Raw genomic sequence first — 14873 nt, 5'->3', positions numbered from 1 at the left:
GCCCCAGAGCGCTCCCCAGGCAGGGCGCAGCCCTGGCACCTCGGGGACGGCGGCGGGAGCCAGCAGGTAAGGGGGACGGCGCTGCTGTCTCGGCAGGGCAACCAGGACGCCACGGCTCCACCTGACGCGATGGCTCAGCCCTACCCCCCGGCCCAGTACCCCCCGCCCCCCCAGAACGGCATCCCCGCAGAGTACGCGCCGCCGCACCCCCACCCCACGCAGGACTACTCGGGGCAAAGCACAGTACCGGAGCACGCCATGACCCTCTACACACCAGCACAGAGCCATGCCGAGCAGCCGGGCACCGACGCCAGCACACAGTCCATAGCAGGGACGCAGACGGTACCGGTAAGGGAGAGGCGGGGGGGGGGAGGCTGCGGGCTGGGTGCGGGGGCAGGCAGCACCCCCCGGGCTGCAGCCCCTCGGGGCGCCGGGGCCGCGTGTCCCCGCAGTGGCCGGGGCAGCAGGAGCATGCGCTGGCTGCCTGCCTCCCTTGCAGCCCCCCTGTCATTTCTAATCACTTGTAATCTACCTGCTTGGCTGCTTTCCAATCAGATAGCTTCAATTATGTGGTTGTAATGCAGCTCGGGGGGGTGGGGGGGAAAGTGCTGAGCTGAGCACTTCCCAGCCTGGCCACCACAGCCCCGTGTGTGGGGTCTGCCCCTCCCGGCCCCCTGCCCTGAGCACGCGCGTGTGCTGCGGTGATGGTCCCTCGGCACGGAGCCACTGGGCTGGCCCAGGCTGCAGTCCCACAGCCGATGTGAAGCCACGCGATGCCAGCTGGATCTCCGTGGGTCTCCTGCCCTCCCTCACCCAGCTTCTCCTCCCTGGTGCCGCTCATGGGGCGGGTGACGCTGTAGCTCCCCCAGCCACAGCTGCCCGCAGAGCTGCCCTCCAGCATCCCCCTGCTCGCAGGGCAGCAGAGGCAGCGCCTTGACCCTCTGTGCTCCCTCCTGAGAGCGGGGGGCTCCTGCTCTGCTCCAGTTGCTGGGAGGGACCCGGGAGGCTGGCACGGTGCTGCCCAGGGAGTGGGGACCACGGGGTCGGGGGTGCCCCTGGGGGCTGCAGGGCCAAGCACGGGAAAAGGGGGCAGTCCCTGCCAGGAGACGTGGGGCTGATGAGGTGGTGGTGCTCCCGCAGCAGACAGACGAGGCGGCACAGACAGACAGCCAGCAGCTACATTCCTCAGACAACACAGACAAGCAGCAGCCCAAGAGGTTACACGTCTCCAACATCCCCTTCCGATTCCGGGACCCCGACCTGCGGCAAATGTTCGGGGTGAGTCCGGCCCCTGCAGCCACCCACGTCCCGCTGCCCTCAGCTCAGGCTCTCGGTCACCCGGTCCCCAGGTCACCGCGGGGGCCCTGGCACCGTCCTTCCCTGGGGGTCCCCTGTGCCCAGCCCCAGAGGGGTCCTGGGCCAGCCTGCAGGATGCCTGCCCCGCTGCTGGCCAGCAGGGGATGGGCAGAGGGCTTTCCACCCTGGTTAACAGCCGGGCTGTCAGGCTGAGGCCCATGCAAGGAGTGAGAACAGAGCCCTTGTCCCTCTCCTTTCACACCCTTCCCAGTACTCATTAAGATTTAGAGTGGTGCAGGTTAATTAGCTGCGAAGCGACACCCCCCAGATCCTAGAAGAGGGCTACCATGAGGGGGGGACGGGATGGGGCTGTGCTCAGGCTCAGCCCTGCAGGGCACCGAGGGGCCCCCAGGACCAGAGCCCTGTGCTTGCAGCCCGGAGCGGGGGGCTCTGCAGGCACTCACCCTCTGCTCTCTCTGCTTGCAGCAATTCGGGAAGATCCTTGACGTGGAGATCATTTTCAACGAGCGGGGCTCCAAGGTGGGTGCTGCCCGAGGCCGGTGCCATTGCAGCGAGCCGCAGGGGCGGGCACGGCTCCCCCAGGACGTGTCCGTGCCTCCCGGGGTGCCCCCGGGGGCTGCTCTGCCCGCTCTCCCCTCCCCTCCTGCTCCCTGTGCTGCTGCCCCTCGCCCCTTGGGAGCACCCCACGGCAGACACAGGACCAGGGCAGGCCAGGCACCAGCAGCCCCCAGGCGCGGGTGCCCGGTCTCGGGGAGCAGCCTCCTGGTGCCCTGCGCCATCCGGAGGTGCCTGCGCCCCAGCGCTGGAGGGAGGGGAGGGCTCGCTCTGTCCCGCGCCTGCACGAGGCGGCTCGTGTCCCTCTGTGTGTGGATGTCTCTGTTGTATCTTCCCTGCTTTCTGTGCCCCTCTCCCAGACTCTTCTCCCAGCTCGCGGGCGATGCCGGGCCCTCAGCCGGGACCCCCGGGCGCTGCGGGGACCTGGCCCGGGCTCTCCGTCTCCGCACAGCGGCAGCCTCATCTCCTCTGCCAGCTCTCCTGATTCACCCCCTCTCTCTCTCTGTCCCCACACCCTCTCTCTCTCTCTCTCTCTCTGTCTCTCTCTGTCTCTTTCTTTCTCCTTTTCTCCTCTGCTCACAGGGTTTTGGGTTTGTAACTTTTGAAACTAGCACAGATGCCGACCGGGCACGAGAGAAGCTGAATGGCACGATCGTAGAGGGCCGGAAGATTGAGGTGCTCAGATAAGTGTGCTAGTGCCCTGCCTGCCGTGTGTTGTGCATCCCCCCCGCGCTGCCCCGAGCCCCTCTCCCGGCCGGGGGTGCAGGCGGGGCAGAGCTGCCCGGGGGCTGCGGGGGCTCCCCCCTGCCCCACGCTGGCTCTGCCTCTGTGCCCTCGCGCCCGTGGTGAGGAGCCCGGGCAGGGCCGCGCACGCTGAGCGGCCCCGGGGCCACCGGCTCAGCTTGCGGGGGTCCTGCATGTTCCCGGGGGTGCCTGCCCGGCGCGTGCATGCGGCCGTGAATGCAGCACGGGGAGCATGCGTTGGAGCTGCAGGGAGGTCTTCACGGACAGCAAGCAGGGACGGGCTCAGATGAACCTCCCGGGCAGCGGGGAGAGCTGGGGGGCGCCGAGCCGGGGTCCGGCTGTGCCCTGCCCGGTGCCGGGGGAGCCCAGCAGACTCCCACCCCCGCTGCCTGGGGGCAGCTGCCCCGTGCGTGGCAGGGCGGAGACGGCCTCAGCGCTCCGCGTGCCCGTGCCAGCTCCCCCTGTGCGGGCAGGGTGCTTCACGCAGCTCTCCTCTCGCACCTGCCGCTTCCCAGCCCCAGAGGCCGTTCGTGCAGCCGGGCAGGCGCAGGCTTTGCCCGTTGGCTGCGTGGCACCGAGCTGAGCCCTGAGGAGCAGGGGGATGCAGGGCAGCGCCTGGAGGGAGCTGGACACAAACACCCCCGGCAGTGCTGAGCGCAGGGAGGGGCAGCCCGGCAGGGCTCAGCGCTACCCACGGACGGGCCCTGCCTTCTGAGGAAGTGTCCCCCATCCATGGCCAGGCAGGAGCTTGCAGGCGCTGGCGGGAGCTACCAGGGCTCCTGCATCCTTTCTGCAGCCAGGATCAGGTGTGCAGTGGGGGCTGGAGGTGGCTGAGCCCAGCACCACTCAGCCTGAGCTCAGCACCCGCAGCTTGGGGCATCGATAACCAGCCCAAGGGATGCTCGGTGCAGCGCTGTGTCAGGGCGGCACCACGCACGGTGCAGCCGTAGGAGAGCCTCTCCCTGCCTCTCCCCGCTCGCCCCTCGTCCTTCCCTCCAGCGTTTCAAGCAGCAGCAGCGCGCACTGAGTGCGGCCGAACGGGCCTGGACCGCGGCCTCGCCAGCCCCCCTGCCTGCAGGCGCTGAGCTCTCGTCCCCTCTCTCCTCAGGTGAACAACGCCACAGCCCGGGTCATGACAAACAAGAAGGCTGCGAACCCCTACACCAACGGTAAGAACCGGTGCAAGGAGAGACCGAGGTGGCACGGGCACAGCCCGAGGGGCTGAGCACCCCGGGGCACCTTCCCATTGCTGCACGGCTGCTGCTGAGCTCCCGCAGCAAAAGCCCTTTGGTGCCTGACCAGAAATAAGAGTGGCTGCTCCTGCCTGAACGCGGGGGCACAGCCCCACGGAGTGCCCCGTGCCCCTGCAGCCACCCCGGGGATGGGAGCCGTGGTGGGGGAGCCCAGTGGGGTGACCGGGGCAGGGGGGGTGCGGCGCGGTGGGCTCCCCCCCCCCCCAGCTCACCAACCCTCCCTGCCTGCAGGCTGGAAGCTGAACCCAGTGGTGGGAGCTGTCTACGGCCCCGAGTTCTACGCAGGTAACTCCTCGAGCCTCAGCTCCACGCTGCGGCTGCGCCGTGATCCACCTTGCCGCGGCTCTGAGTGGCCCCCAGCCCCTCTGCCCCTGCCCATGGCATGCACCGCTCCCTCCCCCCTGTCACTCTTGCCCCGGGGGCCGTTCCCCGGCAGCCCCATCCCTGGGGCACCGCTGCGGGCACAGGCGGACGCTCTGCCTTGGGACGCCCCGCGGTGACTGCGAGGTCCCAGACGTGTGCTGTCGGGAGCTGCTGCAGAAATCCCGTCTTTGTCCCCTCCCTCCTGCAGTAACGGGGTTCCCGTACCCTGCCACGGGGACGGCTGTGGCCTACCGAGGGGCGCACTTACGGGGCCGAGGACGCGCCGTCTACAACACGTTCCGGGCTGCGCCCCCGCCGCCCCCCATCCCCACCTACGGCGCGTGAGTACCCGGGGCTGCTGGGGGGCTTGGCGGGGGCTGGTACTACCTGGACACCGAGGGCCGGGGTGCTGCCCACCTCGGGGTTGGGGGGGTCCCACCTTGGGGTGGGGGTCCCACCTCGGGCTGCGGTCTGGCACGGCTGGGGCACCTCAGCCCCTTCTCGCCCGCCGCCCCCGCGCCCTGCAGCAGCAGCCTCTTGGCTGGCTCCGCTGCTGACTCTGCCCTCGTGGGCGCCCCACAGAAGGCGCCTTGTGCTCGGCTCTGCGTTTGGTGCTGAATCGCTTCAATTCTGCTGCCGTCAGTGTCTGCACTGCCGGGCTCCCGCGCACCGGGGAGGTGTTCAGGAACGGAGGCACGGCTCTCTGAGCACCTGCCCGTCCTCCATCGCTGTGAAAGCCCCCCCCGGACTGGTTCAGCTCCTCGGGCTGTGCTCTGCCCAGCCCCGTGTCGCTGCCCTCCCAGCATGGGACGTGTCCATCCCCCGTTCCCCTCCACCCCCCCAATCCCGACGCTTCCCAACCATGTGCTGCCTTGGGAGCAGCTTCCTCCAGGTCCCCGGTGTCACCTCAATCCATCTCGGCCAGCGGCCCCGGACAGGCTGCCTGCGCAGAGCAGAGCCGGGGGCGTTTATCACAGCTTCACACCCAGGCGCAGGCTGGGGCACGCGGGTTACGAGCAGAACGCAGGAGAGCCGCGGGCAGCCTCCGTGCAGCTGCAGGGTTCTGCGGCCCTGGGGCGCCAGCAGTGCCTGGGACCGGGTTTCCCCACAGCTCCGCCGCTCGTCCCGCTGCACGCCCCCACCTCGGGGCTGCCGCGCACCCCAGGCACCGCCCAAGGGTTTTGCTGCCCCTGTGCCCAGCGGCGCTGAGTGCGCTGAGCGCCCCGCTGCCCCAACCTGCCCTCATCCCCTCAGCGTGACTGCGGGCGGGCGTTGGGCCGTGAGCGCGGTGCCCACGAGTGCCCTGAGCTGCCTCCACGGCGCTGACACCTCCGCTCCGTTTGCAGGGTCGTCTACCAGGACGGGTTCTACGGAGCCGAGATCTACGTAAGTGCGGCCGTGCTGGGGCTGGTGTCACCTCCGGGGACCCTGTCCAAGGGGTTTGGGGGTGATCAGCCCTGTGCTGCTCCGCGGGGGGCTCTGCCCTGCCTGCAGCCCCTTCCCAGCTCCTGGGCATCGCAGCACAGCGGGGACGTGAGAGGGGGCTGAGGGCGGCCGAGGCAGTGCTGTGCTGAGCGACACCGCATCGGGTCCTGTGCCCCCGGCCAGGCCCCTTGCAGGGGCAGCACCCCGAGGGATTTATGTCCTCGGCGAGCGTCGGTGCGCTGCCTTACACCAGCGTTTAACCTCCATATTTAAAAAGCCATTGGCGATATTTCAGGCGGGTGGCTGAAGGATTTATCTAACGTGACACCTCATTAAAGCGATCAGGGAGGTGACATTCTCTCCTCTAGAAATTTAATTTTTTAAGGTTAATGTTTGTGAAAGCCCCTGGGGAATGGTAATGAGGCTGGTGTGTGCCTGGTGGCACCAGCACCGGCTCCCCGCAGGGTCCTGCCACTGCTCCAGGGCCCCTGGAGCCAGTGCCTGGGGGTGCCCGGCTGCCCTGGCCCCCTGACCTCCCCCGGCAGGGCCTGGTGGGTGCTGCCCCCACCCTCACAACCACCTCTCTCTGTCTCCCGCACGGCTGCAGGGGGGCTATGCCGCCTACAGATACGCCCAGCCCGCAGCAGCAGCAGCAGCATACAGCGACAGGTAGGCACCGCTGCCCACGGGCATCACCCCTGGCCGGGTGGGGGGGGGGATGCCCATTTCACCCCCTGCACCATCCAGTCCGGCACAGCCTGGCTGCCGTGCCCCGTGGCGTGAGGATGGAGCTGGCAATATCGGGGTGTCCAGAGCTCCCCGTGCTCCCCCGGGCCTGGGCTGCTTCTGGTGGGGCCCTGGTGGGGAGAAGTGGGGAGATCCAGGGGCAGTGGGGGGGGTATGAGGGTGCAGCAGCCTCTGGGGGAGCTGCTGAGGGTGGAGGACCCCTCCCCGGGTCTCTAACGTTCCCCCCCCGTGTTTGCTCCTAGTTACGGCAGAGTGTACGCAGCTGCAGACCCGTACCACCACACCATCGGCCCCGCCGCCACGTACAGCATCGGCAGCATGGTAAGAGCAGCCCCCGCTGCCTTTCTTTGCTTCCCGACGTGCCCCACGCGAGCTGCAGCCAGCCCGGGGGGGTCTGGGGGCCGCGGGGAGGGGGAGCACGAGCTCTCGGCGATGGCAGGAGCAGCGCAGCCCCCGCCTGGCACCATCCCCACACAGCCTGGCCCCGGGGAGAGGGGGCACCGTCCCCGCACCCCCGTTAGCCCCCCGCTGGAGGAAGCCCTGTGCAGCCCCCAGGGCCTGGTGGGGGGACGAGGACCCCCCCCCCTCCCCCAGGCGCGGGGGGCTCGGGGCCGCGTCCCCGGCAGCAGCGTGCAGGGGGCACCCGAGCGTGCTCACCGCGTGCTCGCTGCGGTCTGTAGCTAGCTTTGCAACCAGCATCAAAGATGAAAAATCCCACTCATGGGCGGGATCTCAAAGCCAAATGGTCTTTTTCTTCCTTTTTTTTTTTTTTTTTTAAACCCTCCCCCGTGTCCCCCCGGCTGGGGCCTGGCTGCCCAGCACCCCTCGGCACCCCCGGCCCCACAGCCCCTCTGTCCCGCGGGGAACCAGCCCGGCTCCTCTGCCGCCCCGCAGCAGGAGCAGGCCCGGCCATGGCAGCCCCAGGGCAGCCGGTGCTGTGACAAGGGCCGCAGGGTTGGGGACAGCGCGGTCTCCGGCCCTGAGCGACCCCGCAGCAGCTCCCTGGAGCCCGGGCGCTGGGGGCCCTTGGCTGTGCCCACCTCGCACAACCCAAGACAGAGGCAGTTTGGTGTCACTTACAAAAAGAAAAAAAAAAAAAAGGAAAAAAAAAAAAAGGGAAGAAATGGGCTTTGCCTCTCTCTCGAATACTGATTGGCTTTTTTTTCATCTTTGATGTTGCAGGCTAGTCTATACCGAGGAGGGTACAGCCGCTTCACTCCCTACTAGCAAGACAGACCCAGCCCCTCACAACACTAACACTGACTGCTCACTAGAAACCAAACCAAACCAGGCAGACTAAGCGAGGCTGAGCCTCCCGGAGGACCTGAGGGCCCCTGCCCGGGCGGGCTCTGCTCTCCGCTAGGTTTACCTCAAGCTGCTCCGTCCCGCCGCTCGGCCTCCGCTGCCCGCCGCTTCCATCCTGCCCGGCCCGGGCTCGGTGCCGCCTGGGGGGCGGCAGGGAGCGGGGACGGCGCCTCTGCCCCGCCGGGGGTGCCCGGAGCCTGGGCTCGCGGGGGTCCCCAGGCAGCTGCGCCCTGGCTCGTCCCCCCCCTCCCAGGGCAGGACGGGCAGCCCCCAGCCGGCCCCTCTGCACCCCGTAGGAGAGGCAGGAGGCGGTCGCTGCACGCTCCATGGGGACGGGGCTGAGCCGTGGGGGGGGACCCCGGGGACGGCCCCCAGGGGCAGGAGCGATGCCCTGGGGCCGAGCGTGGTGCCCCCCGAGGCCGTGTGCTCCGCAGGCGCTGAGTGGGGCGCGGGGCTGGGACCGTGTTCGCAGCCGCCCCAGCCAGCGGCTCCTGCACGGGTTGCTCCAGCGACAGCTCTGCCTTTCTGTTTCTGTTGTAGTGAAACTGCAGCCGTTTCCTTCTGGGACCGGGAAGGGCAAAAAAAAAAAAAAAATCACAAAAAAAAAAACCAACACACACACATCCACACCCACACAACTAAAAAACAAAACAAAAAAAATAAAAGCAAAGCACCAACAAAGCAAAGAGGCAACAACGAAGTGAAAGTCCCATCCTGTCCACACACATGCACCGAGCGAGCGAGTCCCGGAGGAGCCCGCGGAGAGCACGGACCGGCCGGACGCGCCCAGCGCCGCCCCGCTGCCCCTCGCGGAGCCGGCGCCGCCGGGCACGGGGACGTCCGCGGGGCCTCCGGCAGCCCGCGGCGCAGGCCCGGGCACCACGTCTTCCTTTCCGCCCGGCGCGGGGTGCCGGCGGAGCGCAGCGGCACGCCGCCCTGCCCGCGCTGGGGGCCGCGGGCCGCCTGGCTCCTGGGCTCCGGAGCGCCCGTGGGTGCCCCAGCGCCGGCCGCCAGCGCGTCGAGGGTGCGAGGCCGCGGCTCCCGAGCGGAGCTTTGCTGAGGCGCTGGGCGTTGCAGGGGGACGAGCCTCTGCGTTTTAAAGGGAATTTTTGTTAAGAGGAGCTTGCAACTCGCTTGCGTTCCCTTTCCCCCCTCCTTCCCCTCCCGACCCATCCCTGACGCACCCGGGGCTCCCACCCCGCGGGGAGCGAACCTGACCCACGCCGCCCGCTGGGACCCCTGCGCTGTGCCGGGACGGGGACGTGCGGGGTGCTCGCGGCCACCCCCTCCCCGCCCGCCCTGCCGCAGGGACCCTGCCGGCCCTCGGCGCAGGGTCCCGGCCGTTGCATCGCCTGCAGGGACCGGCCCGGGCCCCGGGGTGGGTCTGCGGCAGCCGGGGTCCGGCGGCACAGGGTGCCACGGAGCCCCCCCAGGTGCAGCCCCATCCCACGCCACGGCCGGGGCGGCCTCGCCACGCTCAGCCCCCCCGCCCCAGCACCCCGCGTGGCTCCGCCACTTGTCAAACCTCACTTTATAGTCTGCAGACACCCCTGATGCTCCAGCAACGAGCTCCCCCTTTTCTATTCCCAGTGTACATAGCCCCTCCACCCAGGCCCGCGCCCCCGCCCCTGTACAAAGCTCCCTCCATCGCCGTACTGGCTTCTTCCTTACAGCAGAGCCCCTGCGCCGGCTGCCGGCACGCAGGCTGGCGCCGGCCCATCCTGTATGCTTCAAAGGTGTGACCATTCTAATAAACAGTATTATTATTATTATTATTATTATTACTACAAGGATTATTATTATTATTATTGAAATTATTAATAAAGATTTCTTTCTTCAACCAGGGCGACTCCGGTTTTGACTGGGGCGCGCGCACGGGGCACAGCGGGCCTGCAGCCTGCGGCAGGGGACGGGGTCCCTGTTGGGGCTCCCCCCCCCCCTCCCTAGAGCAAGGGAGCAGGGTCTCGGGGTGGCAGGAGCACAGCCCTTGCAGTGCTGAGCCCTTCATTTTTCAAACCATCAGATAATTTATTTCAGAGCAATTCACCCACCGAAGGAGCAGCAGCTTAAACGCTGACATATTAATTTTCCTGAACGGGAGCCAGTATTGTTTGTGGGACTGGGGCCGGTGCTCCAAGGGAGCCGGGGCTGCGCGACCCCGCTGTGCGGCACGCTCAGCTACGTCCCTGCCTGCTAATTGCTTGCTCACCAGACTGTGATAAAATAATTGCTGCTATAAATTTTCTCTCCTTCCCTGCATAAGATATCCAGGGGAACCAGCACGGGTGAAACCGCTGCCTGCCAGCCCTGGAGAGAGGGCAGCAAGAGCAAGGCAGAGCCAAGGCAGGGCCGTGCAGGGAGGGGGAGCAGCAGCTGCCTGCACCGAGCGGCTCCTTGGGGCTGCAAGTGGAGCCCGTGCCGGCAGCTCTGCACCAGGGCCAGGGCTGGTCCCCAGGCAAGAGGACTGGGAGCTGTGGGGGGGGGTCTCAGGGCAGATGCCCCAGCCTGGATGCACACAGTGACCGGGTGCCCTGAGCAGAGCTGCCCCAAAACTCAGCCTCGATCGACCCTCTCGGCCCCGAGCGGCGGCTCCCCCGCATCCTCCACCCCACCCGGCACGAAGGAGACAGAGGCAGGGCTGTGCCACGCTCGCCTTTAATGCCCAGCTCAGCTGCTGCCGCCAGCCGGCTCGGAGTAGACCAGCACCAGCCGCCCCCAGCGGTCCGGGTCCACGGGCAGCTCGTTGGGCATCACCGGCTCCACCAGGAGCTCCAGCTGGCAGGACTGCCCCGCCGCCGGCCGGGGCACTGCCAGCCCCACGACGCGGAACAGGCAGGCGTGCGCCAGCCCCAGGAGCTGGCGCTGCTGCGGTTGACCCCGGCGGCACCGCGTGCCCAGGCTGAGCACACGGAAATGGTTCGCCCGCCCCGGCGGGAAGGCCCAGCGGAGGGTGAGGCTGAGGGAGAGCTGCTGCGCATCGGGGCCCTCCTGCCACCAGACCTGCGAGGCCGTCACGCTCTGCACCTGTGGCGGGGAGGCTGCCACGCTGGCCGCATCCAGCACCTGCAGAGGGGAGCACAGAACCATCAGGGGCAGGTCCGAAAGCGGCCGGGCACCCAGCCTGCCCTTGCAGCCTCCCGGTGCAGGGATGAGCGTGGGACACTCACCCGGACCTCCCCCAGGAGGCAGGTAAAACGCGTCTCCTGCGGGCTGGACTGGTGGCGGGACACCAGCAGGGAGAGGTCGCGCAGCACGCAGCCTTGCAGCTCCAGCTCGTAGCACCTGGGAGCAGAGGGGCAGAGCTGGCGCAGGGCTGGAGCTGCCCCCGTTTACCCAGAGGCGCAGGGCACCAGCAGGGCACTCACCGGCTGGTCCAGCCATGGGAGCCGTGGCTGCAGGCAGCGAGCAGCTTGGAGAGACCGGGTGGCGGTGCCGGGAGGAGCCGGGGGTGGTGCCGGCCATGGGGCTCTGCAGGAAGGGGACCGAGGGGCTGAGCTGGTGCTGTGCCCTAAAGGGCAGGCAGCGCAGGGGGACGGGCAGGGTCCTCACCGGGCAGGGGGGTGACGTTGCCATCGTGACAGGTACCCGAGTGCCAGGTGGTGAGCTCCAGGGCAACTGCGAATTCGTCACGGTGCGGCCCCTCCATCTTATAGAGCAAGTTCAGGAAGAGCTTGGGGGGCGCCTGCATCTGGAAAGAGAACAGGCTGATGACCCCAAGTCCACCCAGAGAAAGAGAGAGAGAGAGAGAGAAAGAGGAGAGAAAGAGAAGATGCATTGGGTTAGGTCTGCTGGGCAGTGCCTGCTGGGGCACCCCGTGGCACACTCACCGTGAGGCCCACGGGGCTGGCACAGCTCTGCCCAGGCCTCCGGCAGCTGTGCCATGCCGGCATGGTGCCAGCCCAGCACTCAGGAGGTGGAAATGGGGCTTCGCCACCCAACTCACCGTATGGCCACGCGCTCCTCGCCAGGAGGGATGGTCCCCTGCACCCGCAGGGAGCTGCCCCCGCACCAGGCGTCCTGCAGGCAGCAGCTGGTGATCAGCTGGCTCTCGCTCTCTGTGTAGAGGGGCTGGATCTCCTGAGCACTCAGGTTGTACCAGGGCCCGGCCTCTTCCTCCTGCAGGACAGGGAGCACTGGGTCAGGCGGGGAGCTGGGAGCAGGACCCCACCACCCCAGCCCACCCCTCACCAGCTGGAGCCGAGCCACGGCCCCACACCCACCTTCCCGGTGAGGAACCTGCTGGTGCCCATGCCCAGGCTGAAGGAGGTGGCAAGGGGCAGCATGCAGATGCTGTGTGTGGGCAGGTAGTCTGCCAGCAAGCCCCAGAACCTGGAGGAAAAGGCGGTTGTTAGAGCAGAGACTTTTGCCTCAGCCGAGGCCTTGGGGGCCAGCCAGCCCCTTAAGCCCCCGTTCTCCACAGCACCCACATCACCCATCCTGGCTGGCAGCCACAGTCCATCGGCAGCTCTGTCCCACTGCCAGGTGCCCCCCACCCGTGGGTGCCCCCAGCCCAGCCCTCCACCCAAGGCCAGCCCCTGCCCCCCCGTGCCCGTGCTCACTTGTTCTCGTTCTGCAGGAAGTTCTCCTCCCCGAGGTGCTCATAGACCCAGCCAGGGGCGAAGATGGCCGCGGACAAGCTGTGCTTGCGGATCAGGCTCAGTGACTGTGGAGACAAGCTGTGAGCAACACGGGCAGGAGTCGAGGCTCAGGGCAGGCCGGGTGGTCACCTTGTCACCTGCCCCGTCCCCTCTCCCCCAGGTCCCGCTGGCCCTGCAGCGGGGTAGGATCACACCGCAGGAAACGCTGCAGCATCTCCCCCTCCAGGGCCTGCAGCACCGCGGTCCCCCAGCTCCATCCCCGTGCGTGCCTGCCAACCCGGCAGCGCCCGGACTTCACCGCCCCATCCTGATTTAGCCTGGTACGGCCAAGCCATCGGCGCAAGCTCAGGGCCCGGCACCAGGGGGAGACCTGGGAGCCTGCTCCGGGCCAGCCCCAGCACACGCACCTTGTCGGAGTCAAAGCCACCACCGACCACATCCCCGCGGGCAAAGACATCAACGCCGATGTAGACGTCGGCGTGGCGCTGCCTGGCCAGCCTGCGCGTACGCTCCAGGTGCTCCTCCTTCCAGTTGTAGTTGACGAACAGCCCGTCACAGGCATCAAAGAACACCCTGGGGACAAGGGTCAGCGTGGGAGGGAGGATGCCGTGCCTGCTGCCCACAGGACACCCCACCGAGGGGCTGTGCTGGCCATGGCCTGATCACCCCAGCCCCTGAGGACTGAGGTGTGGGGTGTGTTCATGTCCCCTCCCCGGCGCTGTCTTTGCTCAGGTGAAGCGGCGGGGCAGGCATGTGCCCAGCCACTCACCTATTCTGCTCATTCAGCTCGTTCTGCCATTTCAGCGCGCCATTCTCCAGGACGCTGTCATACCAAATCACCAGCCCGCCGGGCACGGCGCTGTGCACCTGCGCAGTCAGATGCCGCAGGAAGGGGGCCAAATTTTCCACCGCCACCGCCTGGCAGGAGAGAGCAGAGGGCAGCTGGACACAGGCCATCTACGGGAGCCCTGCACAGGGACCCACCGGCCACGGGAGCAGTGTGCGCGCCCCGGAGCCGGGGGGGCTGAGCCCCTGCAGGAGGCAGGGAGCAGGGGCAGGCAGGGTGCGGGTGCTGCTCACACTCAGCGTGTTCTCAATGTTGATCAGCCACCCATCAAAGCGGTAGTGCTGGGCGATGCGGGCCAGCTGGTCGCTCACGGCGCGGTACGCTTCTGCCCCACCAGCCAGGAATGCCTCGCACAGCTTCTCCCCACCCGTCCACTCCGTGATGAAGGTACCTGGGGAGCCGGCGAGGGCAGTGTCGCTGCATGCCCCGGTGAACTCACCACGCGCCCCGGGAGTGCAAGGCCTCGGCACCACATCATCTTGCAGCTGCCAGCCCTTCCCTCACCCAGCACGGGGACACCGTTCCTGTGAGCTGCGTTGGTCCAGCACACGGGCGGGATGGTGACGGTGTGGTGGCTGAAGTAGACGAAGATGTCAATGTGCCGCCAGTGGTAGAAGACGTAGGGGTTGCGTGTGGCTGAGCCCTGGATGAACCTACAGCAGAGAAGGAAGAGGGTTAGGCAATGTGAGAATGATGCTGGCGGCCAGCTGCAGGGCTGGGCAGGAGCCTGACTCACTCCCCGTGAGCTGCGCAAAGCAGTGGCACTGTCACCCATGCGGACCCCAGCTAGGACCAGCCCAACACACCGCACAGCTCCGGAGCCAAGAGCCGAGCCCCAAAATCCCTGCCTGGCCGTGGGCTGGGAGCGCGCCCGGCAGGCCCGGAGCGCCCGGCCGCCACATCCCGTCCCCGGCAGCACGCACCGGTCCTCCAGGTAGCCGCCCCGCATGTCGTGGCACACCAGCGTCCGGGGCCTCCTGCTGTGGAGCGGGGGCTGGCGCTGGGCCAGCGGCACAGCGGCGACGTTGAAGTCGTCGTTGCCGTCGGGCTGCCAGGCCAGCAGCTCCTCCAGGCCGGACAAGAAGAAGCTGATGGGTTCCGTGGTGCTGGTGTCGAAATGCCTCGCTGGGGCGGGCGAGAAGCGGGCGGTGGGGTCGGCGGGGCCGGGGAGCGCTGCCCGGTCACGGTGCGGCTCAGCACCGGCACCAGCACCAGCACCAGCCCAGCTCGGCCCCGCCACTCAAGGGTGCCTCACCTGGCAGGGGCTGCAGGCGGGTGCTGATGGTTTCGTGCAGGACCGTGGTCCCTCGGTGCTCCGCCGCTGGCTGGAAGCTGCCCGGGGAGCAGGATGAGGCCCGGGGCAGCCCAGCACCGCCGGGACGGGCCAGCACCGTGGCCAGCGCCCGCCGCCCCGGGACTCACACCGAGCCGAGCCGAGCCGAGCGGCACCGGGCCCCGGCCCCGGCCCCGGCCCCGGCCCCGGCCCCGGCCCCGGCCCGCCGCCCACCTCCGCCGCCGCCGGCCGCCCCGCTCCTCCTCGGCCGCCTCGGCCGCCGCCTCCCCGGCCCTCTTCCCGCGCCGCCCGGGCCCGTCCCGCTCCGCCGCCGCCGCCATCGCTCCGCCGCGCCGCCGCCGCCCGCACTGCCGGCAGCGGGGCCCGGCCCGGCCTGGCCCTGCCGGGGGCGCGGCCGCGGAGCTCCGCCCGGCCCCGGCCCGGCC

The 14873-nt window shown here is 68.5% G+C and overlaps 2 protein-coding genes across 17 annotated transcripts in view; one reads left to right on the top strand and one right to left on the bottom strand.

Annotated features, from left to right (window-relative positions):
• RBFOX3 (RNA binding fox-1 homolog 3) overlaps positions 1 to 9547 on the top strand; it is a 176006-nt gene extending 166459 nt beyond the window's left edge. For 13 of the 16 annotated variants that reach the window (XM_080560963.1, XM_080560962.1, XM_080560965.1 and 10 more), the window contains 11 exons: positions 97 to 348; positions 1141 to 1278; positions 1783 to 1836; positions 2455 to 2547; positions 3725 to 3785; positions 4101 to 4154; positions 4441 to 4573; positions 5579 to 5618; positions 6265 to 6326; positions 6647 to 6725; positions 7587 to 9547. In XM_080560963.1, coding sequence (XP_080417089.1) covers positions 97 to 348; positions 1141 to 1278; positions 1783 to 1836; positions 2455 to 2547; positions 3725 to 3785; positions 4101 to 4154; positions 4441 to 4573; positions 5579 to 5618; positions 6265 to 6326; positions 6647 to 6725; positions 7587 to 7631 — 1011 coding nt within the window. In that variant the 3' untranslated portion in view covers positions 7632 to 9547. The remainder of the gene's footprint in view (positions 1 to 96; positions 349 to 1140; positions 1279 to 1782; positions 1837 to 2454; positions 2548 to 3724; positions 3786 to 4100; positions 4155 to 4440; positions 4574 to 5578; positions 5619 to 6264; positions 6327 to 6646; positions 6726 to 7586) is intronic. The other 3 variants (XM_080560955.1, XM_080560954.1, XM_080560960.1) reach the window with 2 other exon arrangements.
• Positions 9548 to 10348: 801 nt separating this feature from the next.
• On the bottom strand, positions 10349 to 14822 carry ENGASE (endo-beta-N-acetylglucosaminidase). The gene is made up of 14 exons (XM_080560940.1): positions 14662 to 14822; positions 14410 to 14486; positions 14078 to 14279; positions 13659 to 13807; positions 13388 to 13545; positions 13077 to 13225; positions 12715 to 12880; positions 12269 to 12372; positions 11930 to 12038; positions 11653 to 11825; positions 11259 to 11413; positions 11075 to 11177; positions 10877 to 10991; positions 10349 to 10772 (listed from the first exon to the last, which is right to left on the bottom strand). The coding sequence occupies exons 1-14, from the start codon at positions 14766 to 14768 to the stop codon at positions 10377 to 10379; spliced, it is 2163 nt and encodes a 720-aa protein (XP_080417066.1). The 5' UTR covers positions 14769 to 14822; the 3' UTR covers positions 10349 to 10376.
• Between the last annotated feature and the right edge of the window lie 51 nt (positions 14823 to 14873).

The sequence above is a fragment of the Anser brachyrhynchus genome (genome assembly GCF_964034855.1).
Source record: "Anser brachyrhynchus genome assembly, chromosome: 18".
Lineage (NCBI taxonomy): Eukaryota > Metazoa > Chordata > Aves > Anseriformes > Anatidae > Anser > Anser brachyrhynchus.
This window is presented reverse-complemented; position numbering and strand designations above follow the sequence as displayed.